This window comes from Amphibalanus amphitrite, unplaced genomic scaffold (genome assembly GCF_019059575.1).
Source record: "Amphibalanus amphitrite isolate SeventyFive unplaced genomic scaffold, NRLGWU_Aamphi_draft 000619F_arrow, whole genome shotgun sequence".
NCBI lineage: Eukaryota > Metazoa > Arthropoda > Thecostraca > Balanomorpha > Balanidae > Amphibalanus > Amphibalanus amphitrite.
Genome location: NW_024882113.1, coordinates 248,845 through 274,101, shown reverse-complemented (window position 1 = coordinate 274,101; position 25,257 = coordinate 248,845). Strand labels below are relative to the sequence as shown.

Genomic DNA, 25,257 nt, shown 5'->3' with positions numbered 1-25,257 from the left:
GGCCCAGCGCCAGTGGGCTAATTTACCTTCGCCCGGGTGACAGGGGGGGGGGGGGGGGCGTTTTTGGCCACATGTGACTTTTAGGAAAAATCCGAGATAGAAATTGTGAGAACTCTAGATAAAGGATACTACATCCTTGATCCTGTAAGTTTAATCTCCCTGTGAAAGTTCCCCTGGCACTGACAGCGTTTCGAAGTTGCGACATCTGAGGACCGTGCAGGGGTTCACTTATGAGTTATGACGTCATAAGTCAGTGAACTGACTTGACCTGAAAATGTGGTTAGTGTCACAAGATGCGACTTTGATCAAAGGCCAAGTATGCTGATTTTCAGCTCTCTATCGCCGGCGTGTTCGGAACTATCGCGAAAAAAAAAAACTATGGGGGGATGGGTGTCGGCACCCGCCCTCTTCGCCCTCGGCCGGCGAGGGATAAATTAAATGGGCGCAAAATGACCTTTGCAGTCGACGCAACTCAAAGCCCTAATAAACAAGCAAAGTGCTAACACAAATAAATAACTCAGCAGTCAGCATTTATTAGTAAATAATCGGGGAATATGCTATTACCAAACTTAGCGCACTTCAGACAAAACATAGGATACACACACACAGAAAAATATTAACACCGTTAGCGGTGTAATTGCACAGTACATATCTGAGCACTTGAGGAAAGTTAATTTAGTCCCTTCCCCGCTTAAATTACTCGCGCTTCCAAATGAACACCAGGAAGAAGGTAATAGAACACTGTTAGGAGGGTTGGGTGTTTTGCTACATGTAGTAAAACACCCAACCCTCCTAACAGTGTTCTATTACCTTCTTCCTGGTGTTCATTTGGAAGCGCGAGTAATTTAAGCGGGGAAGGGACTAAATTAACTTTCCTCAAGTGCTCAGATATGTACTGTGCAATTACACCGCTAACGGTGTCAATATTTTTCTGTGTGCAGTACACTTGTGACACGTAGGTACCGTCACGTGCACTTGCGATACCTACCTACGGACTTTTGTCCTTGACGTATAGTTTTGTCCATACCTACGTAGGTACTCGGTGCTTTTATCCATACGTACTTTTTACTGTACCTACTTCTGCGATACGTACTTTTGTCCTTGACGTACTTTATACTGTACCTACGCTACGTACTTTTACGATACGTAGGTACTTTTCTCCTTTAGGTTAGTACAAGGGCCCTGTTCAAGTGTCTGCGGCCGCCGCGGCTCCCGCGGCCAAAAAGGCGGAGCTTAGCTGGCGGCCAATCAGGCGAGAGCAGCATTCTGGGTAATGCGTAGCTCTTCCTGCGGCTCCCGCGGTCGCTCGGGAGCGACCGCAGGGAAACTTCGACATAAACTGCGCGCGTGAGACAAAACATTGCGGATTTCGCTCTTTGTTTCGGTTGATTTTATTATGTTGTTAAGGAATACTTGCTTCAAAAAGGTACTAATTGAAGTAATAAAGCCATTATAAAGCCATTACACACAAAATTTTGATCAGCATCTCCTTTCAAAACAACCGTGCCACTCTCGTCGTCGGCCGCAGCGGCCGCAGCCGCGAGGGTGTTCAACCTAACCGAAATTAGGCTCCGCCTCCCGGCCGCGGGAGCCGCGGCGGCCGCAGAGCACTTGAACAGGGCCAAGGCTATGGTTAGACTTTGGTCCATACGTGTTTTATACTGTACGTACTTTTGCGATACGTACTTTTGTTCTTGACGTACTTTTGGCCATACGTACTTTTGCTTACGTACTTATGTCCTCAGTCATGCGTTGGCTACGTTACGTACGTACTACGTACTTTTGTCTGTAACCCGATTTATGTACTTACGTTCCCGAAGATAGAAACACTACCGACATCTATAGCGATCAGGCACGACATCTATCGAAAGTCCATATTGATGACAGCTGTTTACGTCGTCAGCGCTAGCACATTCAAGCATAGACCAATCAGAAGTGAGGTTCATCTGTGACGAACAGTTTTTCGGGTATGTGAACACAAAATTATGTGACGAATTCCAACGCTCGATACTGGAGATTCGTAAAAAGAAATCTCCGAACGGTGTGTTGTCGGGTGGGTGTTGTGGACATTGGGGGATTGCGGATGATTTTTTTCATAAATCTATCGAAAGGGTAGCTTCTGAGTGACCTCAATATTATAGCAGCTGTTAGGCGCGATGTCAATGTCGATGTTGATGTTGGCGACTATGGCGAGTTTGAGTTCATTGGAGTCTAGCTCAAGCTGTGAGGAGTTCAGAACGGAAAAGGCATTGTGAATTGTGATTAACATTTACTTTAATTTCGAAAGTGGCATTTTCAAGAAAATGGCATGGGGCATTGTTATGCATTGGTATTGAATCTACTGTTCACTCGGACACAGAATAGCTAGAACGGTGTAGGTATATAGCCTTGGTTCAGGTTGGAAGTTTGGAACAGTGAGATGCTTAAAAAATCAAAATACTTAAAAAAATGGTTGAATCATGTAGTGTTTGAAGGCTCATTGAACTTACCTTTGGTCTAGGTCAGAGTGTTATATGTTCAATGTGACAATCAAATAAGGATGGTTCTAGTATGAATAATGTTAGAAAGTAGGTAACTTGGCGTTCATTAATAGTGCGAGAGCGGATGCCACGTCAAAGTTTTCCAACCAAGGAGAGGCGCTGTAGGTTTGCAGGTTGTAGATTGTAGGTAAGGTTAGGTCAGGTTAGGTTTGTTTTGGTTCGGTTAGAAAGAAGCATCTCCTGGTATAACACATCTCCTTGGTTGGAAAACCTTCATGTGACAATTAACAACCAGGTAGGTACCTACTCTACTAATACCTTGCTTTTGTGACATAAGCTTAATTTAAGAAATTCAAGCTGTATGTTTTTCATTTCCTGTTCAAATGCTGTGGCCACACTTCCAGATTCAGTTATTTCAGTTATTATTCTCAAAATTTCAGAGTAAAAGCAGGCAGCCTGCCACTGATACTCAGAATTTTCTGCTATTCTACGAAAGACTGCTGCTGCTCGATCACCTCAAGCTATACCCATTGGAATGGGACCCAATGTTCATTGCAGTTTCATTTGCTAACTCAGATTAGGATTTTTAAGCAATGTTACTGAGCCTACAAACAGTTTTTCAGTCCATTCAAAGTTGACTGCAAAGTGCAAAATTACTATTTTCATTTTGTTATCAGTTGACATTTATTCATTGTGACATTTATTCATTTTCTCATTTTAGGTGTTATTCTCAGTGAAACTCAGAAGCTGGACTCTCCAACTCAACAACAATGAGTGTCAGAAGTGGGGCAGCCAATGACAAAGCCACTGATATTCTCTCTGGAGGCAACAAAAACAACAGCACAAAGATCAGTCAAGGTAAGATAATATTATTCTTATTGTTGTGGATATTTATATAGCTTATTATGTATGATTCACATGCAAGTGAGTGGAACTGTACAATGCCTATAGACTTACATGACTGCCTTCAAGAAATGCAGAGTGGGGACCATTTTATACAGGGGTCTTGTAATATGTCAAGCACCTGAGGCTGAGGGACTTGAACCGGGTCCTTAATTATAGCCACCTGTTCTTTGGCGTTCTGCTAACTTTGAACTATGTATAGGTACATGGCTGTGTAATTTTTTATGCATGCCTGGTCATCCCAGTTCTGGTGTATATGAGGCCAATGGAGCGTGACATTGGGACTCACACTTCCCCATTGATCTCACGACTATGCAACTGTGTTGCAGAGGCTATGACCGAGGAGGCCCTCCTGGCTAAAGGTGTGATCACACCAGAGGACGTGCTCCGGCTGGATAACATTACACAGAGTAAGTGTGTTAGCAAACTGCCGCAAAGAGCGGGAGCCTCGGAGAAAGAAGTTGCAAAAATAGTTATGTAGCAGGATAAGCAAAATGTCATGCTTCCAGCATAAAGTGCCAACCTAAAGTATTTTTAAAGGCTTGGCTACACTATGCGTTTTCTGCGTGCGTGTTTTGCGAGTTTGCGTGATTTGCGTAATATCGTTCTAGAAAGAAACGACCAGGGCTGCGGAGTCGGAGTCGGCGTCGGTCGGAGTCGACAGTTGTGACCGGAGTCGGAGTCGGAGTCGGAGTCGGAGTCACCGAAAATCTGTCGACTCCGCAGCCCTGCCAGGTGTGCGGAGTCGGAGTCGGGAGTTGGAGTCGATCGGAGTCGACATTTCTGCCCGGCGTCGGAGTCGGAGTCGGAGTTGGTTTTTGAAAGCCGGAGTCGGAGTCGGAGTCGCCGTAAATCCATCGACTCCGCAGCCCTGGAAACGACATTACGTTTTTGTTATATGTTTTTCATATAAACTTTTAATTATTATAAAAGTTTTATTAACTTTTATATAAATATTAAAGAAGTTATATTAATAATAAACTTTTTTCTAGAACTGAAATCATGCAAACTCGCAAAAAACGCACGCAGAAAACGCATAGTGTAGCCAGGCCTTAACAGAACACAGTTGCGTTCAGGCTTTGAAGCTCATTTTTTAATCGAATAGAGACGTAGACTATACAATGCTAGACAGAGCAGAGTTAGGAGTGCAGTTAATGTGTATAAGTTTGTCCGTGATGTAACTTGATATATTAAAAATGCAACATTGATATGCAATATCATGAACTCCTGCAAATGTTTGGCTGCCTTTGGTGCAATACTTTTGTGTCGACACTTTATTTGGTGTATTCTGTAAAACTGCGTATCATCTTATGGATAACCAGAATACAGACTGAATTCGACTCTGTACGAAAAAAGGCGACTATGTTGAGTGTCGAGGTCCATGCATTATGTTACCATGACAGCAGAGCCATTGCGTGACCACGTTTCCGCCGTGCTGTCTTTTCTTGCCTGAGCCTTTTACTCGTCTCATAAGGTCAATGGAGAGACCTCACATCTCTACAACACGGCGGGGCATTCTGCGTTAAGGTTAGCGTGCAATGTTTGATAATTACGCTCCAGTATTTAGATTTGTCATCTGAAGTTCCAACCTTACATATTACAGTCAGCACTTGGCAACTTTTGAACAGTGATCATTGACCACCTAACCAATTTTCAGACTACCTGTGTGCTCCTGAGGCCAATGTTTACGAGATTGACTTCACACGGTTCAAGATACGCGATCTAGACAGCGGTGCAGTGCTTTTCGAAATCGCCAAACCTACTGTTGGTAAGTTAAGAAGATTTTGTGCTTGTGCGAAGTCAATCCTTTATCCCATCAACTCTATGTGAATAGAAACGCCAAACACTGATACGATTAAGAGCGAATCTTTGATCAATAATCATGCCATCCGTCCCTTTGATATACACCTGGGACCTAGTGACTCCCTGTAATTGACTATCTGTCGACAGAATTTGAGCCAGAGGAGGGCGGTGAGTCGGAGGAGCTGGACCACAACGCTGGCCGCTTCGTGCGCTACCATTTCACGCCCAAATTTCTCCAGCTGAAGGCCATCGGCGCCACGTGAGTCGGAATGGATGGTGTGGGGATGGGCGATGGAGCTGGTGGTTTCCGTCTGTAGACAGGACAGGGCTTATAATGTCTTATTGAATGAACTCAGTGTGAGTGCAGTCACAAAAAAATAAAGCACGCATTGTTCGAATGAAAGTGGTGTGTGCAGATAATTGGTTCCCAATGACACCGTTAAATAGGTGCTGAATGTACAATATCGTCCCTTGAGCGACTACGAAACAGCGTATAGAGAGGTTTTAATTGTTCCCATCGATCGTTAAGGTTATGGACGCATATTGCTTTTTGTCGACGCATCAATGAATTGCTTGTTCATCAGTTGATTTTGTGAGTACTGATTGCAAAATGTTGTATCGGAATGAACGCCAGAACTCGTTTCAATTGTTTCTGGTTGTTTTGTCTGATCTATGTTCGCTGTTCACCTGGTATTGCAGTGTGGAGTTCTCCGTCGGTGACCAGCCGGTAAATAATTTCCGAATGATCGAGCGCCATTTCTTCCGCGGGAAGCTGCTCAAGACGTTCGACTTTGAGTTCGGATTCTGCATTCCGAACTCGCGAAACACTTGCGAGCACATCTACGAGTTTCCCAGCATCGGTCCTGACACAGGTAGGATCGGCGGCAGTCGACGCTGCGATTTGTGATTAGTGCTCTAGTCGGGACGGTGTTCTACCTCCTGATCACGTATAATCTTACGATCGCTTACATGCGAAAACGTTTGCTATTTTTACTTCAGTGCACTGACTTATGGGTAATTGTCTTATTTGCTATTACAAGAAAAGCTCCGTTTACGGTTTTGTAACATTAGGCTCGCACTGCATTTAGACGTATTGCGCTTCAATCAGCTGTTGCATGCTTGTGATTTGAAACAGCCGTACGAACCGATGATCAGCATGCCCTTCCGCGCACTGCTGTACTCGCTTACAATTCCTTATTTAATTATTGTTTCTACGAGCCATAGACGTCACCAATCGCCCGCATTGGTTGACAGATCCTACTTATCGCATCATTTTTCTCATAGCAGCCTTCCTAACTGCTGAACGCTGATCATCCTGCCGCGTCTTATTCGTTCTATTTCGTTGTAATGCTGTACCGCCCTGGTTATTTATAATGCACCCAGACACGACAACCTTATATTAACTGCCCGACTCCACGTCATCAATCGAGCCCGCCGTAACCCGACCGGCTTTCTGAGAACGTTGCCCGTCAGTTTTCCGCCTGATCTGAGGCACATCGCGGATCGTTAGAGAGTGTCGGTGTCGTCTGAAGGTAGCGTCGCCGTCCCAGTTGGCGACGGAGGTCTGTCGTTAAGGGCGTCCCTCTCTAGTGACGGCTGCCCGGCTCCTTTGCCCTCAAACGGTGCGTCGGCGATGTAAGGACTAAGGAGGCTGCAGCACCGCCGGCCGCTCCGGCTGGCTGCGTTAGCCGTAATTGATCGGGCCACCGCCTTACTGTGCAGGGGGAGGGGCGGGGCACCGTGCACCTCTGTCGTCCAGGAGCCTAGCGCGATACAAACACGGTCATCGACCACCGCCGTCGCCGGCGACGGTGGGGCATTGAGTGCGCGACACGACGGCAGGCTGAACGCCGCAGCTGGGTCGCGGCGGCTCACCCTACCCGGCACACGGGACTAAATCACTCAGCCGGCTCAGCCACAGCCATACAGCCGCCCGTCTGCCTCCCCGGAGAGTTATTAATGGCAACCGCTGTGCCCCGTGGGGACTGGTAGGAATCCCGCTGAGATATTGGCTCTGCAGGATGACGTTGTTCGAGTACTACGGAATGTTTAGCTCTATCTAATATCTATGTTCGATATTCGCTGTACTCGAAGCGTGTGCGGGTGGATCTAGCGCTGCCCGGTATCCTGCCTCTGACGGATCATGATCAGCCGTGCTCCGTACGGCAATGTCCGTGACACGCCATACTGCTGCCGGAGCGGTCAGGCGAGGAGGTCGTCTGTCGGTCGATCGGGAGACGAGCGCCGTGGCTGTATCGGCCGCCCCCGCCCCCGCCCCCGTCCCCGTCCCGCCCCGGTCGACTACCCTCCACACCTGCCCGCCGCCCGTGGAACCGTGTATTGACGGTGCACCAGTGGTGTGTTTACACCGTACCGGGTAAACAGTTGACCGAGTTTAGTGACGTCATAGGCACCGGGCTTGATAGAGCGACGTCACTTATGAACATAGGGTTGACGTCGCTCGTTAAGACTGGATAAACTGAACTCTGAACTTGAAATAGCGTCATTGCCCGACACCGAGTTTACAAAATGTGACCAGACACTTTTCTGATAACAAATTGGGATACGAAGACGTTTTTGATAGGCGACGGTATGAAGAAACACTGGGCTGGCTTTGAAACCACTGGCCAAGTCCATTGTGCCTAACAATTCTTCTGTTTCTGTTTTCGTGGCATCGTCCCATCCTCCCGATGTGATAATGTCGTTTTTTCTCATTTTTAACGGTGGAAAAGTTGATCTGGCTTCACTACAAAATCAACCTACGCAGTGCGCACACATGACACACTTGACTTAAATCGAGTGTCAGAGACCGACTTCAATGTATCTGACCTGACTTGACCTGATCTGACCTCTCTCTTGCTTGTCCACAGTGGAGGAAATGATCCGACACCCGTACGAGACGCGCTCGGACAGCTTCTACTTCGTCGACAACAAGCTCATCATGCACAACAAGGCTGACTACGCGTACAACGGCTAGCGTGCTGTCGACGGCGCACCGACCGCTCGAAGCGACCTCTGACGCCGGGTCAGACCGGTAGGCGGGCAGAGGGTGGTCTCTGGTGGGTGGCACCGATCGGGATGAGGTGGGAACGGGGTCCAGCGGGGAGGGTGAGAGCCTGTCTGGGGGTGTGGGTGGGTCTACCGAACGGGTGGTGTCACAGTGTGTGTGGGTGTGACAGCTAGCCAGTTGGCGGTGGCCGTCAGAATGAGTGGATCGTTTCACTCGGGGACGGGTGACGCCAGAGGCCGCTAGCGCCGTCTCCGTGCGCGGGCACGGCCGACCTTGGCGCTGTCTGGTTTCCCCTGGTTTCTGAGCTCCGTCCACCGGCGTGGTATACTGGGCTGAAGGCACCCCTCTCCCAGTGCTGGGCGGCTGCCGCTGGTCTGCTGGACAGACAGTATCCCTTTCAATGCTGGGTAGCTGCTCGACAGTGCTGGAGGCAGGATCACCAACGCTTCACGCTCCCCAGCACGGACTACTGGGCCCCACTGGGCGCACTCACCAGTCCTGCACCTTCACACATGGGTTGGTTTCCACCGCGGTCGGTAGCCTCTGTGCGGGGCAGGGTAATATGTGGCGTACCCGCTGTCTTGGCGCACATTGCCTCCACCGTCTTGAAATGAGGATGTGCCGCATACGAAGACATAAGGTACCAAAGAGCAGATTTCTAGGGCTGGCGACTGGCCACATTGTCCTGCAATATGGGACACTGGTGTGGATGCTTTTTAGAATATTTTGTTATTTATTTTTGCACATCTTGAGCATGAGAAGCGGTGGTGCTGGTGGTCGATCTATGATATTTTAAGACGCTTATTTCCAGAGAGGTACCAGAGGCACGCTCTGATGTATTCTATATTGGTCATTGTGTTGATGTGTATGTCAAGCTGACCGGTGTCCTGTGCATGTTTTGTAGCGCTGTTGTGACACAAACACAGACACACACTCGCAGCTACCTTAGGCAGCCGTTCGTTTTATCTGATCTCTCTGATGTGTGATGTGGAAAATGTTAACAGGCTATGGTAATAGGGCAGCAGTGATCAGCTTTCCATCCACACTTGTCGCGCCGCCATACCTGTCATACACACGCACATACACGAAACACGCATACACATACACCATTCCGTCCTGTCGGCGCTGGTCCGGCGCGGTTGTCATGGCGACGGGTAGCACTAGGTCACGTGCTGTTGTTTGGGGAGCACCCCACGTGTCAGATCGAGCTACACTGAATCGGCCGATATTCGTGTGTTATTGTGAAGGCGATCTACGCCTAAATCCAAAGCGTGCTTTGGAATATACTGCACCTTATATTCAGCGTGTGTATTGGGAATATGAGGTTTTCAACCAGGCTCAATCTGGAGATTTTGGTGTCAGCGTTGACTTGAACTGGGCTAGTTTTTGATGGAGATGAAAGTTTGTAATTGCACTGCAAACCCCAAATCATATTGCACTCATCACTCACGAGTCACGGTTTGTTATAGTTTTGGATTTTAGCAGCGCAGCATAAAATATTAATACTGGCCCTTTATTTCGATTGCACCTAAATGACCATGGGGTTTATAGCTGTGAATTACAGTTTGTACACATCAGAACCGTTAACAAATATAAAAACACCCACGCGCCTAAAAAACAAAAGCGAGTCACTGCACCCGTTTTGTACCAGTGTGGGAAGTGAGCGGGACACTGGAGCTGAACAGTGAGCATTGAACAAAGTCACCCTTGAGAGATGGTAACCATGCATCTGGACCTCACTTCTGTGCGGTTGCAACTTTATCGAGCTCCTGCCGAAATCCCACAACAGAGTGGTGCTCGTAGGAAGGCAATTAGAAGGCTGTGCATTTTCACCGCCGTCATGAGCAGTCAATGGTGGGGTAACGCGCCGACGCTATGGCCCAGGGATGCCTCTCACTGAGCCGTTCGGACGATCTTTGAGTATTGCTGTGTTTTGGTACGGTTTGAGTCCGTATTGCAGGCCGGTCGGCTAGGCAAGGAAGTCGGGCAGTCGGTCCTCGTACCCCAGCGCCTGTGAAGAGAAAGATAAGGTATGTCACTGAGCGGTGGAACATTGCTTTTTGTTATGAGGTGCAAATTGAGGACCTATACTCGGCCGGAAAATAGCTGAAATGTGCATTGTAATAAGAAGGGCGGATTGTCGGGTATTAGCTCCTTCCACGTGTTAGCCATTTCTTAGCAACATATTTTAGTAGCATTTTGGGCTTACCTGGGCAAAGACGCGTATCAGGTAAATCGACAGTAGTCCCAGCAGGAACACGATGGTGTATTTGACGGCGCTCAGGTCGGGCACAGCGGGGTTCTTGAGCAGCAGTTTGGCCAGCCGCGTCTTCGTGGGCTCATACGGCGGGTACCGCACGCTGTGGGAAGGGAGGAGGGTCATAGGGAGAAGTAAGGACACTGAAGAATGCCAATCGGCGTTCTTAACCTTGGACGGAGAAAGACAGTTTCGTGAATGTTTGAGCTTGGTATCACTAAAAATGAATGTGATGCGATGCACAAGTTGCCGATGATATCTGCCCTGCCATCTATGGCCAATATCAAGCACTATTAGGCTCACACAACGGGGAACTAGATAGCAGCACCATCGCTGTCACCTGCTCGTCTAAGCGAACTTGACACCATCTAGGGGGAGCGGTAAGCGGGGAGAAGGATCATATCTCTCGCCGTGTCAGCCCCTCCTCGCCCTCAGTGCGCCTTACGAGCAGCAGAGCTCTGCCACGGGGTTGTAGTTGCGCTCCAGCACCGACTTGTAGTGGCTGAACGTGTCGAACGAGTGCTTGCCGTGGTAGGCGCCCATGCCGCTGGTGCCGACGCCTCCGAACGGGAGCTGCTCCACTGCCGAGGAAAAACGGATCGTTATCAGGTGGGCGCCACTGCTGTGCATTGGCAGCCTGGGGAGGCGAGGGGATTGGGAGAGGAAAGTCCCATAACGAGCGGAGATCACATCTTACTGCATAGTTTAGAATAGAATCATTAGCATTCACTTTACGGTTTAGCTTGTGTCTGATCGCGTCAGCTTAGAGCTTATCTCGTCACAAATTTGGTTTTGGCATGAATCGTTTAGCTGATTGTAATGTCATGTGTTAATAATCTCTGTTCTGTTAATTTCGCTGAAAGGAAATGTGTAAAAAGCCCAAAATCATTAACAATTCTTATCGATGACGTCTTTCGGCTCTCGACGACCGTCATACCCCTGTGGATAACCATCACGATACTAACGTGAAATAGCGGTACCTACAGCCTGTATCAGGCAGACCCAGCGCGCTGATGCGTTTAGCGATTTCCCGGACATCATCGAACCGTAACGAGTCGTCAGCTGGCGTTCTCAAACGGCAGGCTGGCTCGTCAGCACCGTCTCGCCCGTCGGCGGCGGTGTCCCTTCAGACGCGGTTATAGCTGTGTGTCGAGGACCATGACACCGTATCAACTCGACCAGAGGCCTCTTGCACTAAGCTACAGAGAATTGCAGCTAGGTAGAATCGAAAAGCCGATTACCCAACAGTGATAAATCATTGTATACCAGCCCATAACGTAAGGCTACAGGTGCTTGGTACAATTTATAGGTAAATGTTCACGGTAGAGACATGGAGTAGGTGTTCGGTACAAGAACATCCAAGGATTGATGCAAGAGGATTTTAGTGCCAGAGGCCTCAGACCTCCGTGCCTCTGTGTGACTGGAAGCAGTAGTTTAAGCCGACCCGAACTGGTTCTGTTCCTGCCGCTTCAGTCCCGGTTCGGTGCCATTCGGTCTCGTCCGGTTCGTCCAGTTCCACCTCCCCAATTTATGGCTGTCTGATGACCTTTAAAAAGCCGCCCACCTCGACCTGTGACCTCATTGGTTCTATGATCTGAACGTACTCGCCAGTTACCGATGATATGACACATGGTTTGATAACATTTGTACGGATCGTGGTGTCGCTCCATGGTACTTTCTGTCTTCCATGATAACACTCGATTCTGTGGTTACATGGCGTGGTACTCCCACGGTCTTGTGACACGTTATAGCTAGGTCGTAATGATGACATTCTTTACTGTGATTACTCACCGATGGCGTGGTACATGGTGTCGTTACACATGACCGTGCCCGAGTCGGTCTCTCGGATGAATCGGTCCTTGACATCCCGCCGACTGGAGAAGATGTACAGCGAGAGTGCGTGGGGCGTCCTGAAACAGACAGCGGGAGGGTACTTCATTATTCATGACAAAGGCAAATGTACCTCAGTGTTGACGTGGAGTTGAACGACCGTTGGTCTCCGAAGAATGACGGTTGATCTCTGAGGGCTATCAAAAATTGGTACATTGGCCGCAACTAGGTACTAACCAGTAACCAGTGTGACCACTAGCCTTCTTCCTGTTGGTATGTGACCGACTCAGGTGAATATCATCCTCAGTTTTTCATCAAAGTCAGCATATTGAGCTTGGTGTCGCGCCCTGCCCGGCTCCCTCTAACAGAAGCCGTGACCGCTCCCTCTCACTGAAGCTGAACGCGCCCCCGTTACCACTGAAGTCCTCCTGACGCACCTGGAGTTGATGAAGCGGATGGCGTCGTCGGCCGAGCTGACGGTGATGATCGGCAGCACGGGTCCGAAGATCTCCTCCTCCATCACGGGGTCCTCGGCGCGGACATCGGTCAGCACGGTGGGCTCGATGATGAGAGTCTGCTCGAAACAGCGGCCTCCGAGCGCCACCCGGCCGCTGTTCTCCAGCAGCTTCCTCACCCGGCTGGGGATGGGAGGACACCAGACGGTCAGACGGAGGAGGAACGCGAGAGGTTACGTGGGAAGACGCGAGACGGTGAGATGGGAGGACACGAGAGGGTCAATGGACGGTCATGGGGCGGTCAGATGGATGTACAGTGTGCATGAGAGGTGGACATACTACAGTCAGACGAGCATGGCATGGCACGATGGATACTCGTCAGAGCGGCACCGAATATCCAATGCAGCCTATCATATTCCTCCGTCGGTGAAAGCGTCCATTTCTGATGTGCCATCTACTGAGCTGCACCGCCGCCCACCTGAAGTGTCTTTTGTTGAGCATCCTTCCGAGTGACGGAGAATCTTCGGGCCGCTCTCCGAACCACTGATGCAGCACACGTCTACCGGCCTCCAAGAACGCTTCCTCTGTGGCCTTTGTGCAGAGCAGGTAGTCGGGGGCGATACACGTCTGTCCCAGGTTCACGGTCTTGCCCCAGAGAATGCGCCGGGCTGCGTACTCCATGTTGACGGAGTCGTCCAAGTATACCGGGCTGGAAACCGGCAGAAAGGGACGGTCAAAAGGCTATCCGGGACAGGGTCAGAAACATTGGGGCCAAACAGACATCCTTGTAATTGCGAGACAGAAAGTGTCACATTGCACAAGCAGCAAGAGGAAGAACGACGGGTCGGAGCAACAACTGTTTGTTTGCGGGACAAAGGCTGCCTCATGCTCAAACTGTCAAATGTAGCTCATTTGACGGCCGAGAAACGTGATGTGATATCGCAGACGTCGAGAAGATCCAAGACATAACTAGCAGCATTCGTCCGATGAGAACCTTCCTCCCGTGCGCACCTCTTGCCTCCGAGCTCCAGTGTGACGGGCGTGAGGTGCTGGCTGGCCGCGGCGGCCACCAGCCGGCCCACGGCCGTGCTGCCCGTGAAGAACACGTGGTCGAAGCGCAGCTGCAGCAGCCGCTGGCTCTCTGGCACGCCGCCGCAGACGACCGGGTAGCAGGTGGAATCCAGGTAGCGGGGCAGCCGGTCGGCCAGCAGGGCGGCCGTGGCGGGCGCCAGCTCGGACGGTTTGAGCACGGCGCAGCAGCCGGCGGCGATGGCCCCAGAGAGCGGCAGCAGCGACAGCTGCAGCGGATAGTTCCACGCCGACAGGATGAGCACCAGGCCGCGCGGCTGGGGCCGCACGTACGGCCAGTCCAGCAGGGTGGCCAGGCTGCGACCCACCTGCACGAGGAGGACCGGGCGGTCAGAACACCGACACCGGTCACAGCAATTACAGACGGGGCTCGCAACATTTGGAGATGATGAAGACTTTCACTTTCTTATGCAATTCGCTTTTTATTTCGTTTCTTTTTATAGATACCGTTCTAATTCAATTCACAATTTTGTGTTTCTTGTTTTTGTTTTAGTTGCTAGTTAAATATGTTCCTTATGACTAGCGCGAAACCACCTTATCAACGCATCGTCTGTTGCTCCAATATTCGTTGCACGTTCTCACCGTTTTCTGTTGGGACCAGTGTTCGACGTTGGCCAGCATCGTCTTGACGTCCCTTAGCAAGAGAGAGATCTCAGCAACGATCGTCTCATCCGGTATCTGCGAATGGAGAGAGAGAGAGAGAGAGAGAGAGAGAGAGAGAGAGAGAGAGAGAGAGAGAGAGAGAGAGAGAGAGAGAGAGAGAGAGAGAGGGAGAGAGAGAGAGAGAGAGAGAGAGAGAGAGAGAGAGAGAGAGAGAGAGAGAGAGAGGGAGGGAGGGAGCATGATATTGGATGGTGTGCGCAGCAGGTCAATAGTTATTATTTGGTTTGCCGTATTCCAAAAGATGCTTTTTAATGGAAGTTGTATACATTTAGTGCAATTATACGTTATAGATGTTTGGTACATGTCATGTTATATCATATCACTGTTATGAATGACTAATCGATTGGTGTACAATTGTACTTACATGCTTAACTGTTCAGCAATGCCGAAAATTTATTGGGTACGTTATGTCTGATTGCGTCAGTGGCCATATATCGACAACAATTATTGGTATGCTTTAAGTTCACTTACCTTTGTAGGATAATTTAGCGTTGTACATCATTGTATTTATTTATAACAAATCGTGTTCATTCTATTTATAAACCTGCTTACCCTTCCCAAGTCTGCATACACCGCGTCAGCCAGTTCGGTCTCATTTTCCTGATAGAAATGGAGCAGTCCGCGCAGGTTCGCCTTCCGGAATTTAATGTCGGTTGTCTTTCCGGACTGGAATTCCCTCCTGGCTATCTCGACCACCTGAAACAGCGTTAATAGGACGTCGGGAGTTTAGTTGTGTTTATTCTGCATCGTAGACAGTGTTTACAATTGCTTCACGTGCAAAAGGAAAAAATTAACAGGTGTCGTGCAACTGATTTGTTAAACGTCTAGACGATTAGCAAACTTTTAAACGTCTAGTAGACATTTCGTCTAGTCTGAAATATGTCATATTTTTATCTAAATTGTATTTTTACCTTTAAGCGCCCGAAATATATCGGTGGTACGGGATAAATTATAAAACGGCTCGTAGGTAGACAAATCCTTTAAACGTTGAGCCGATAGACGAGACGTTTAAAATATTTCTCTACCTACTTGCGGTTAAATCATTTTATCCCGTACCGCTGATATCTTTCGGGCGCTTATAGGTAAAAAACTTATTTTATATAAAAATACGACATATTTCAGACTAGACGAACTGTCTACTAGGCGTTTAACAGTTTATTAATCGTCTGGACGTTTAACAAACCATTTGCACTGCACGACATCTGATCATTTTCTCTCTTTGCACGTAAAGCAATTGTAAACACTGTCTACGGTGCGGGATAATATACGTATATATTATACACGGGCTTACTGGTAAATGTTACCTTTTTATCCTTTATCTCTTAAAATTCATAGACGAAGCTCTGGATACATCGATTGTTTCCGAACATTTAATTACCGTTCTTGCATCCTTAATATCTTTCTTACTAATGGTGAACAGTTTGATTGTTGTTGGTGGCGATGCTAGGTATAACCTCTACCACATCCAAATATTCATTGTTCTTGCCTGTCTACCGTTGGAATCGATGCTACTTAGATATTTGTTAGAGCAGGCTGGACCAAGATGGCTGGTTAATCTTGAGCGAACTATATCAAAATTATTTTCTTTTGATGCGAATGTATATCTTATGCCCTGAGAATACACAATTACTTTGGCAATAAAGTGGTGCATGCTGTCCTTGTGCAACAAGTCTGTGCAACAAGTCTTGACCGGTATTGCCGGTATGTTTTGCGGTGTGGAAAATGGCGAAAGCGGATTTCTCTCCGGAAAACTTTGGGACATTCACTCTGCCTTTCTCCAAATATCTAATGTCATATTCTCCTTTTGCAATGGCTCCCGCCGCGACGGCTGCATCGCTGGAAAGTTTTTGCGCCTTAGCAAGACCGGCAATCCTATGCGTTGAGTGTCAAATCAAATGGGACAGATGCGCTCCCGAATCTTGAAAGCTGGACATGGATGCAGTTCTTCTAATAGAGTGACTAGAGAAACAGCTTTTACCCACTTCTTGCAAATCTATTTTCGTACCGGCGTCTTCGATGCGGTCGTAGATGGCTCATAAAATGGCAGTTTTTGTTGTGTGACTGGATGCCTTCCTCTTCATTGACAGTCATGCGGTAGGCATGTGACTTGAACCACCGAGTCTTTGTGAACTCTCGTTTCTAGTCGCATGATCATCTCGCATGCAATTAGAAGCAAAATGCAATATGCAGCAAAATAAAAACCTGGCGATTTTATGCATATGATTACCGGCTTACGGCTATCGTTAAGTCCTACAGGTTTAATTTTCAAATGAATGATTAATTTGTATTTTGTATTGAGGTTTATCTGCGCTGAACTTACTGTGTCTCCAGGGAGGGTGAGATAATAGCGAAGTGCCATGCTATTTAAACAATCATTTCTTCGATGCTTAGGTAGGTCAAAATGTGTAGGCATCTTGTAAAATGTGCATTTACTCCTGAAGCAAATCAGCGATGGCATGCTTAGCGCAAATTACAGGTAGCATTAATTAATCATGCCATCTAAAGCTCACGCGAGTCGTCACTCACGGCACTCGGCCCGCTGCAGCACCGCGCCGCGGTGTGGTGTCACCATCTTGTTATGGAGACAAATTTACATTACGCGCTACGCACACATCCTTGTTTGCGTATTAGCGCAGCTCTGTAAGTACATCATCACCTCCGGAAACTCATGTTTGTCAGTGTTTACAGCTTCCTCTCACAGTGTTGTGTATCCCGAGCCGGCTGTAGAGAATGGGCCACACCTCAAGACATTTCATTCACCATTGATCCAAAGTCCAATCCGTGCACAAATCCCTCGTCGCCGTCTTTCCTGTTCCTATTTATGGCACGGCCGATGCCGTCGCCCGGTCGATGTCCGAGTTGCCCTCGGGCGGTTACACCGTGCGCTCCGATTACCACGAGCACACCAGTCAGGATGACTCGGCGTCTCGGGCGACGGCGCGGCGCGTGAGGGCGGTGTACGCTCCCCCCGGGCGTTTCGCGACCGCTCCGCCGCCCCGTTAGGCGGCGATTTTAGGAAGCGCCACAACTCTCCGGTGGCTGCTGATGGCCGGCGCGGTAACGTTACGTCATGGGATGTTACCCGACTTAAATGAGCGCGCGAGGCTGTTTGCGTTGATGTCTTGATGCCTGGATTGTTTTGCATTTATAGCGTACGACGTCGTAGTCGGATTGTGCTGGCCGTTACCTCATGGTTTGAGGAAAAGATTGCATGCATAAAAAGCTTAAACATCCTCAAACGTGCTATTAGTCCATGCTCGGAACTATGGTGAATTAGTTTCTACGTGGTTACGCACTTACGTTTCAATTCAAAGTCGCGTTCTTGGAGTCCATAAATTTTAACTGCTTACTTGATCACCGGTAGGTACTGAAAGTGAAGGATGGGTTATAGGTATGGTGCAACTGGACCTTAGTCCTTAGGTATGTGGTTGATTAGAATCTAATGATAAGATGTGTGTACGACACGTGTGAATCTCTTGCTTTATATTTGAAATACTTGTGTATTAGGAATTTGGATCTTTCGTGAGGGCCATTTTCTCAGATGCACAACCGCTATACATGTAGCCATTGCTCATGGTTCTGTTGTTGTTGTGGTCAACAATAATGTACGCATTAGGTATTCATCTAGCGGGATTGACTGACCTGTTTGTACTATAAGACTCTACGCAAAATAAAACAGTTTTATCATTACATTACTGGAAAAAATATTGAACGCTAAATGCTCATCCGTTTAGGTAAGATTCGGCTTCATTAACCCGCGCCCCGCTGGGCTATTCAGCCATACGCGCCCTGCTGGGGGGGGGACAAATTCTGCCCCCCCCCTGTCTAACTTCCGAACCGATGGTCGTAGAAAGACGGGGAAACGGCAATCGAAAGCTCTCAACAAGCGGATCTTAAGAGCCCAATTTTTTTTTTGCTTAAGTATGTCAGAGGTCAGGTCAAGGTCAGGTCAAGGGTACAAATTGCAAGTTTCTACAGTATCGGCCTTGCACCATAGTTGCCGAAGAATGGACCGAGACTGATTGCCCAAAACGTGTTCTTAGGCTGCCAAGACAATATTCGTTGCATACAATATCATTCAAATGTCAAGGTCAAGGTCAGGTCAGGTCAGGTCAAGTCACCAAAAACAAAATATAGAAAAGGGTATGTGCGACACATGTTTTATGGGTCATTTTAATAATAGAATTCAATAGGCACACTCAATAAGTGATATGGACCACATCTGGATGAATTTCAGGTCGAGGTCAGGTCAAGGTCAGGTCAAGTGAGGTCAAATTTTGAAGTTGGCTTTTAAAGCCTAAAAAGGTGTTTATCTGATGCAGTTTTTCACGGCAAATCGAATGGTGCAATTTTTGTTTCCGTACGAGGTCTAAAACTTCAAAAAAATCATTTTTTTTTTTCAAAAAAAAAATTGTGTCATGACGTCATAAAATTTTGAATAACTCCCACATTTTTGAACAGATTTTTCTAAAAATTGGTATATAGGTGCACATGGACCACTTCTCTGACATATATTCCGTTTTTTCATACACTCAAAATTTTGGATTTTATAATTTATCTCCCAAAAAAGTCAGTTTTTTTAATTTGGGCCAAAATCCAAACTTAAAAAACCGAGATAGCCATTTGATAGACAACGTAAAATCACGTATAAACCTTTTTGTTACGTCTTAATTTCTTTAAAAATGAAGATGTTAGCGGCGTTTGAAATTTTGCCGTTTTTGAGGCGAAAATGGCGAACATGACGTTACTTAAACGTCATTTTCTCAATAATTTTCCGACGGATTTCGCTTAAATTTTCAGGAAACGTGTCAAATTGATGTATGATAAGGTACTGAAAGTTTGACGTCGCTGGCTTAACACGTTTAGAAGTGATTGGCGAAAAACGGGAGGGGGGGCATATTCTGCCCCCCCCCCCCAGCGGGGCGCGGGTTAAAGTCATTTTCGGAAGCCCTACGTGTTTTTGATATGGTAAGGATGTTTATCAGCTCCGACAACTTTCGTCTAGTGGATCATACGGTTACATACCTAACTGAACCCTGGTATTTGTTTTTCCCTAAAAGCTTATCAAAACCGGTCAACCGTCAGTAACCCGTTTTTGCTATCTGTGGATCTCTTCCGCTTCGATAGCTTTGCGCGATATCTAACCGGGTGTGTGGGTCAGCGGTGCGTTGGCCTACTTGTCCTCTAAGTGCTCACACCCCGGCTGTTCGGTCCCCCGGCTTTCCCGGCCGATTAGCGGGATGGGAGCTGCTCCGTGTGAGTGCGCGTGTGCGTCCTGCGCCCGCCCGGCGCCGGCTAACGGTCCGTCCTGAGGAACGGGGGCAGTCCTCCCTCCTCCCAGCAGGGAGGTGTTCGCTGCTGCGCTGAGAGAGATGAACGGCCATCGCACGTGGACGGCGGCCAGCTACGGTATCACGGGTCCTGTGGTCAGCACTGACCTTTTGAGTCGAGGCTGCAGTATGCAGCCGGAGCTTCTGCATGCATTTGATGTGATCACTCTCTAAGCCTTGATTTACGAGGCAGGAGCCCAACCATGTATGGAAGCTGGTTCTCCGTACATTATGCAGTAAGCAGCTTTTCACTCCATCGATAGCTTTCCTTGCTGCGGTTTGGGCCTGCTTGGACAGTGGACACAACTACTAATATTCGATAACGCTTTGAAAGTCGAAAAACTTGAATATTGTGTTTTTACCAAAACCCATGCATTTGAATCTTGGCCCCTGTCGAATAACATAACTGTGCTGTATTAAATGTAGGCATTATAATGAAATGGAACTCTCTCTCTCACTATCTCACACTCACCCCCGAACATACCTTTATGTGTAAATGAAGGCTACAGGCGACACAGTACACACTGTACAGTAAGCGTAGCATTGGAATGGGTTAGAATGGTGAAATGATCAGGTGGTTCTGCATGGGATCCCACCCCTTGGGAAAAGGCTCGAGAAAACTGCAACATCGTTTTTGGCCTAAACCGTAAAGCTCTTCAAAATCATAAAATCAGATTACCTTTATAAAGAGTAAAGACAATGCTACCGTCGTTCGGCTTCGTTGGCTGGATGCCATAAATGCGTCAATCGCTGGTCCTCGACTCCGTTTTCACGTCACCGGTCAGATTCAGTTTCACGGACTGTTTTCATCACGCATATCAATTCAAAATATCTCTGAAGTTTTTTCAGTCACAGAACTATCATTTGTTTCTGCAGGTATTGTTTTTTTCTGCGCTCACCGAGCAGCTTTCAGTCACATATGAACTCATTTTCGGAAATGGTGATGAGGCAATAAGAAATTTGAGGTTAACTGCGTGAGAAGAGCACATTTCTCGCGCTTTCCTGAGCCCGCACAATTCAGTAAACGGGATTGCGCCTTTCCGCTATGGTAGTAAAACGATGCCGTGGAAAGGTTGTGGCCATCCAGTCGCGAAAATAGCGGACGGGGGAATACCGCTTTATGCAGCCGCAGTGTTACCTTCAATTCCTGTAATAATTAAAGTAACTTGTACTTTTGCCAGAATCTGCAGCCAGCCGCCGTACATATTACAGCTGATCAAGGTCATCGGGTGCGGCCGCGGGAAGGGGCCACGGCCGGCCACTGCAGATAGTTAGTGCCGATATCAGAGCCGGCGCCGGTACCTGTGCAGTGTGCAGTGGGCATCTGGGTGCACCGCTGGCGGCACGGACAGTGGGGCGCGGCGGCGGCCCCGTCCTGACCTACTCGCAGTGCCGGTTCGACCAGGACGCACCTTCCCAGGACGACCGGCCCGCCGTCGGGCGCCGCACGTGTTACGAAATATCCGTCCAGCAATGGGGGCACGGACATTCACAGCCAGCCGGTATAGGTTTGTGCCGATGCCGGTCCGCCCGGCGTGTTACCAAGGGAAGCTCAGTGCGATGGTCGAGTAGCTGCGTAACTCATGGATGCTTGGAGAGCTGGCACGCGTTATGAGCAGCGATGGGTATGAGAATTGGTGGTCAGTGGACGGCCTGTGTAATGTGTATAAATACAGTGAGCTCATGTGTGAACACCGGATACGCATGACTGAGCGAGGATAGCAGGGAAAGCGATGTATTACATCATAAATACCTATCGTGGGTGGAATAGTAGTTAAAATCTGACTTCAGGTATCACAACAGAAATGTGACAAATGTGGAACATTCTTTACGGAGTAGAGCGTTATTTATTTGGTCCTTCGATGCGGTGTGGATCGCAGGAGTCACTGAGCCATATATGTATATGCGAAATGTGATTTAGATGAATTCAAGGCATTGCTACCATACTACGACTAAAACATTCCTAAGCAAAGAGTTCCATCCTAGGTACATTTCCAACGGCAACGTGTGCTGTTCTGTCGATATGTTCAGCTTGTTACGGAGTGAGCGGAGCGGAGCGAGCCATTACGTAGAATAGCAGAAATTTCTGAGTATGACCGGCCGGCCGGCCGTGCGGACGCTTTTGCGAGGCTTATATCTCAGCAACCACTTGACCGATTTACACGCGGTAATTTTTGTAGGGTAGCTTCATTCCTTCTACCAAGTATTGAACTATTCCGATGCAAGTGGGTGACCCCTTATGCACGTGCCACGTGCAAAACGAAGAGGTGTCAGTTTTGCAACAATTGCAATATCTCGGTAATTACTGGGCCGATTGCAATGCGATGACACTTGGCATGTATAGGTAGGCATCCACCAGGCAATGCATTCCCATGTGTCAAGGTTGGGGTGCTGCTGCACGTGCGCACGCGCATGGGTTTCTTTCCAAATTTCAAGAACGGCTGGACCGATTGCGCTCAAATTTGATACACGGTTAGGAACCGGTTAGAAGGGTGCCGTGCAAAAGTGAGCTGAGACCCAGTTTGCACGTGTGCATGTGCTGGGTATCGCTTTCAAGTCTCGAGAACTGTTGGGCCGATTGCGCTCAAATTTGGCACATCGCTAGAGACCGGCGGCCATGGATAATTCATTTGGAAGTACCCCCTCGCAATTCTGCCGTACGTGCGAGGCTCACCCTCTCGCTCGCTCGTTTGTCGACCCAAAAGGCGTTTCAGTTTTTTTTTTTTACATGGCTCGTAGGTTAACTGGGTAGTAAGTGTCTTCTGGGTAGTCAGATAATTCGGGCTGAAGACCGCAATTTTCAATGCAACTTTCTGAGGAGTTGCATTTTTTTGTTAACACCGACAGCGGGTAAAACGTAACGGGTAACGGGAAACTTTCCCGTTGGCCGTTACCCGAAATTGTGCGATCGGATGGTAGGGGTCGAGGCCTGTAAGTGTACAACAAGGTCTGATAAGCCCGGGATTCGGCTCTGTCAATTGGTGCCTTCAAATATTCAAGCTGAATTTCTATGATCAAGTCCAAAAATATGTGCATTTTTATAAGCACAGGAGGTATAGGCCTTCACCTGGCCGATAAAGCAAATGTAAAAACTGCTTTATTCGGCTCTAATTTGGCTTTTACCTTTGACTTTTTAGACAGCTATTTATGTCTTGTATTCAAGCATGCATTGTGCATACATCCTTATATAAATCCTCAGACCCTAATAAATCCTAAATAAAACAAAATGATAGACATGATCTCTGGCAACTTCTAGGTACTAAACTGCCAGGGAACTCAGGTTTGCTTATCCGATAGAAAAACAATTACATCGAAAGTTGTTTAATGTTTTTGATCATAAACCTTCGGTTTCGTTTCACAATAAACTTATCGTCCAATCAATCAACTAAACTGGTGTATGTGGGTACCATTATGAAATCCGTAACAAACTGTTTCTGTAAAAACTAGATATTCGGATGGTTACGCAGGACAACCGCGGTTAGGGCCTAACGGAGCCCTGAAGGACATAAATATGTGATTAATTGTAACTGCCTGATAACTTGGTATAATATATATAAAGTTATTTAAAAAAATGCTGACTGAGTCGTAAGCATCAAGGAATGTTCTTCAGAACATGGATCCAATATCCAGTATGACCGTATTACTCATGCATATAGAAGCTAGTTGCTGCCTGATTGATTAGCCTGCTTTGCAATATTTCGCGAAAAGTAGAGTTATCTCATGATAAGCTTATAGGTAGGTAACTGGACACAACATGGGCCTCGAAAACTATATTTTTGAATAGAACTTGTGGGCGTTGTTTCTTACATATTCTAAAGTCAGCTTTGTAAATATGCATAAAACTACTAATATATTAGATGCGCTATATGTAGTTCGAAGAAATCATACCTGCGAGAAGTCTTGGGTATTCATGTTAATTTGCAGCGTTGCAGCTTCGCAACTTTACGGATCGTCGCTCCCACGTCTTCTGTTCTCTCCGTCGCTCCGTCTTCGTCACTCTATCCCCGTATTTCCGTCACTCTATCACTCAGTTTCCTCTAACTCGTCTCTCCGTTTCTCTGTCACTCTATCACTCTAACTCGTCTATCGGTGTCTCCGTCACTCAGTCTCCTTTAGTCTGTCACTCCGCCACCTGGTCTCTGAGGCACGCCGATGTGACCGGGGCGCCGCTGATAGCCGGGTCGCGCGCGGCTCGGCGGCGGCGCGTCGACTGGTCGCTGGCGTCGCGTCGACTGGGCGCTGCCGGTCGGTATACGGTCGCGATTCGGGGGTGACCGGCACCGCCCGCGGCGTGGCTGACGGCGGCACAGCGGCCTCGGTCGACAACGGACGGTGACCGGACACCCATCGTCAGCGGCTGTGACGGGCGACCGCGACTGGACGGTGACGCTGTGAGATTGTTGGCACTCTGAGCACGGCGAGTTCGAGTCAGGTGCGCCCCCGGTGCCGGTGGCTGACCGCGGGAGCCGGAGTCGGTGCACTATGTCGCGCTGACAGATGCGGTGTCAGAACCATGCCGCCATCCCAGGCCTGGCCGGAATGGACGCTGAGCCGCCATGTGTCAGTAGACCGGGCCTCGGACAATTTATGGGAGGTGCGGGAAGGACGGCGTCCCGTCGGCCGATGACCGGGGCGGACCGCTATACGCGGCGGCCCCATTGGCCTCGACCAGCGCGGCGCGGCGGTGGGAGAAATGGATGGTCGTCGGGTCAGGCTTCAGCTCGATGTCCTGACGTATTGTTCATGCATCTTCATCCTCGCCCGAAGTTAAGAACGATTAGATAGTGACGAGATATATGTCCTGTCAGTTGCAGCAGAACACCTTCAATAAAGGGGGGGGGGGCACTGACGACTTTTGGTCCCATTCTTTCCATGCAACGCACATAGGGCTAATGTTAAAATGCCCAAGTCAAAGGGGGGGGGCACGGTGCCCCGGTGCCCTCCTCGTTCCGCCGCCTATGTGTCCTGTGGCGACAGTAGTTTTCGGAAAGAATTTGGGGCACTTTCCAGTCGTTGGCCTGGCGACAGGTCTGGCTAACATCCTGTCCACGGTGTAACTACAAATAAACATGTGGCGCAAATTCAAAACCCATAAATCAAATTATTGGTTTCTTAACGGGAGCCTCCGGTGCGGCAATTGGCGACGGGCAATTTAGGCATTCAGCATGGAGGACCCCCGGGAGCTCTTCCAGCTCCGTCGCTGGATAAGTCGACACCTTTCAGTGGGGCATCAGTGGCCACTGATAGCGACAGATGGCTCGACTGCAGTAGGCCAGGCGAAACGATCAGTGCCGCCTCAGGAGCTAGTGAACTGGGTGACCTATATCTTTGACGGTTGCGATGATAAGATGCCTCGATCTAAAGTAGCAGATCAGTTGCTGTTGTTGCTAAAATGCGATGCGAAGCGACCACATCATTGCCAGTGTCGTGCACGGCT

General features: G+C 48.4%; 2 protein-coding genes across 5 annotated transcripts; one reads left to right on the top strand and one right to left on the bottom strand.

Moving 5' to 3' along the window:
* Nucleotides 1–1,330: 1,330 nt before the first annotated feature.
* LOC122363394 (protein unc-119 homolog B-like) lies at nucleotides 1,331–9,498 on the top strand. 4 transcript variants are annotated; one of them, XM_043332616.1, is made up of 7 exons: nucleotides 1,331–1,347; nucleotides 3,202–3,338; nucleotides 3,713–3,793; nucleotides 5,041–5,151; nucleotides 5,334–5,445; nucleotides 5,886–6,058; nucleotides 8,057–9,498. In XM_043332616.1, the coding sequence occupies exons 2-7, from the start codon at nucleotides 3,251–3,253 to the stop codon at nucleotides 8,161–8,163; spliced, it is 672 nt and encodes a 223-aa protein (XP_043188551.1). In that variant the 5' UTR covers nucleotides 1,331–1,347; nucleotides 3,202–3,250; the 3' UTR covers nucleotides 8,164–9,498. The 4 variants fall into 4 exon arrangements, with proteins under 4 accessions (XP_043188551.1, XP_043188549.1, XP_043188548.1 ...); XM_043332614.1 differs by lacking the exon at nucleotides 1,331–1,347 and adding an exon at nucleotides 2,013–2,053; XM_043332613.1 differs by lacking the exon at nucleotides 1,331–1,347 and adding an exon at nucleotides 2,018–2,041.
* On the bottom strand, nucleotides 9,022–24,581 carry LOC122363393 (aldehyde dehydrogenase family 3 member B1-like). The gene is made up of 10 exons (XM_043332611.1): nucleotides 23,709–24,581; nucleotides 15,043–15,186; nucleotides 14,410–14,505; nucleotides 13,750–14,135; nucleotides 13,217–13,447; nucleotides 12,721–12,921; nucleotides 12,245–12,363; nucleotides 10,899–11,034; nucleotides 10,406–10,556; nucleotides 9,022–10,207 (listed from the first exon to the last, which is right to left on the bottom strand). Exons 1-10 carry the CDS (start codon nucleotides 23,730–23,732, stop codon nucleotides 10,166–10,168), a joined length of 1,530 nt encoding a protein of 509 aa, XP_043188546.1. The 5' UTR covers nucleotides 23,733–24,581; the 3' UTR covers nucleotides 9,022–10,165.
* Between the last annotated feature and the right edge of the window lie 676 nt (nucleotides 24,582–25,257).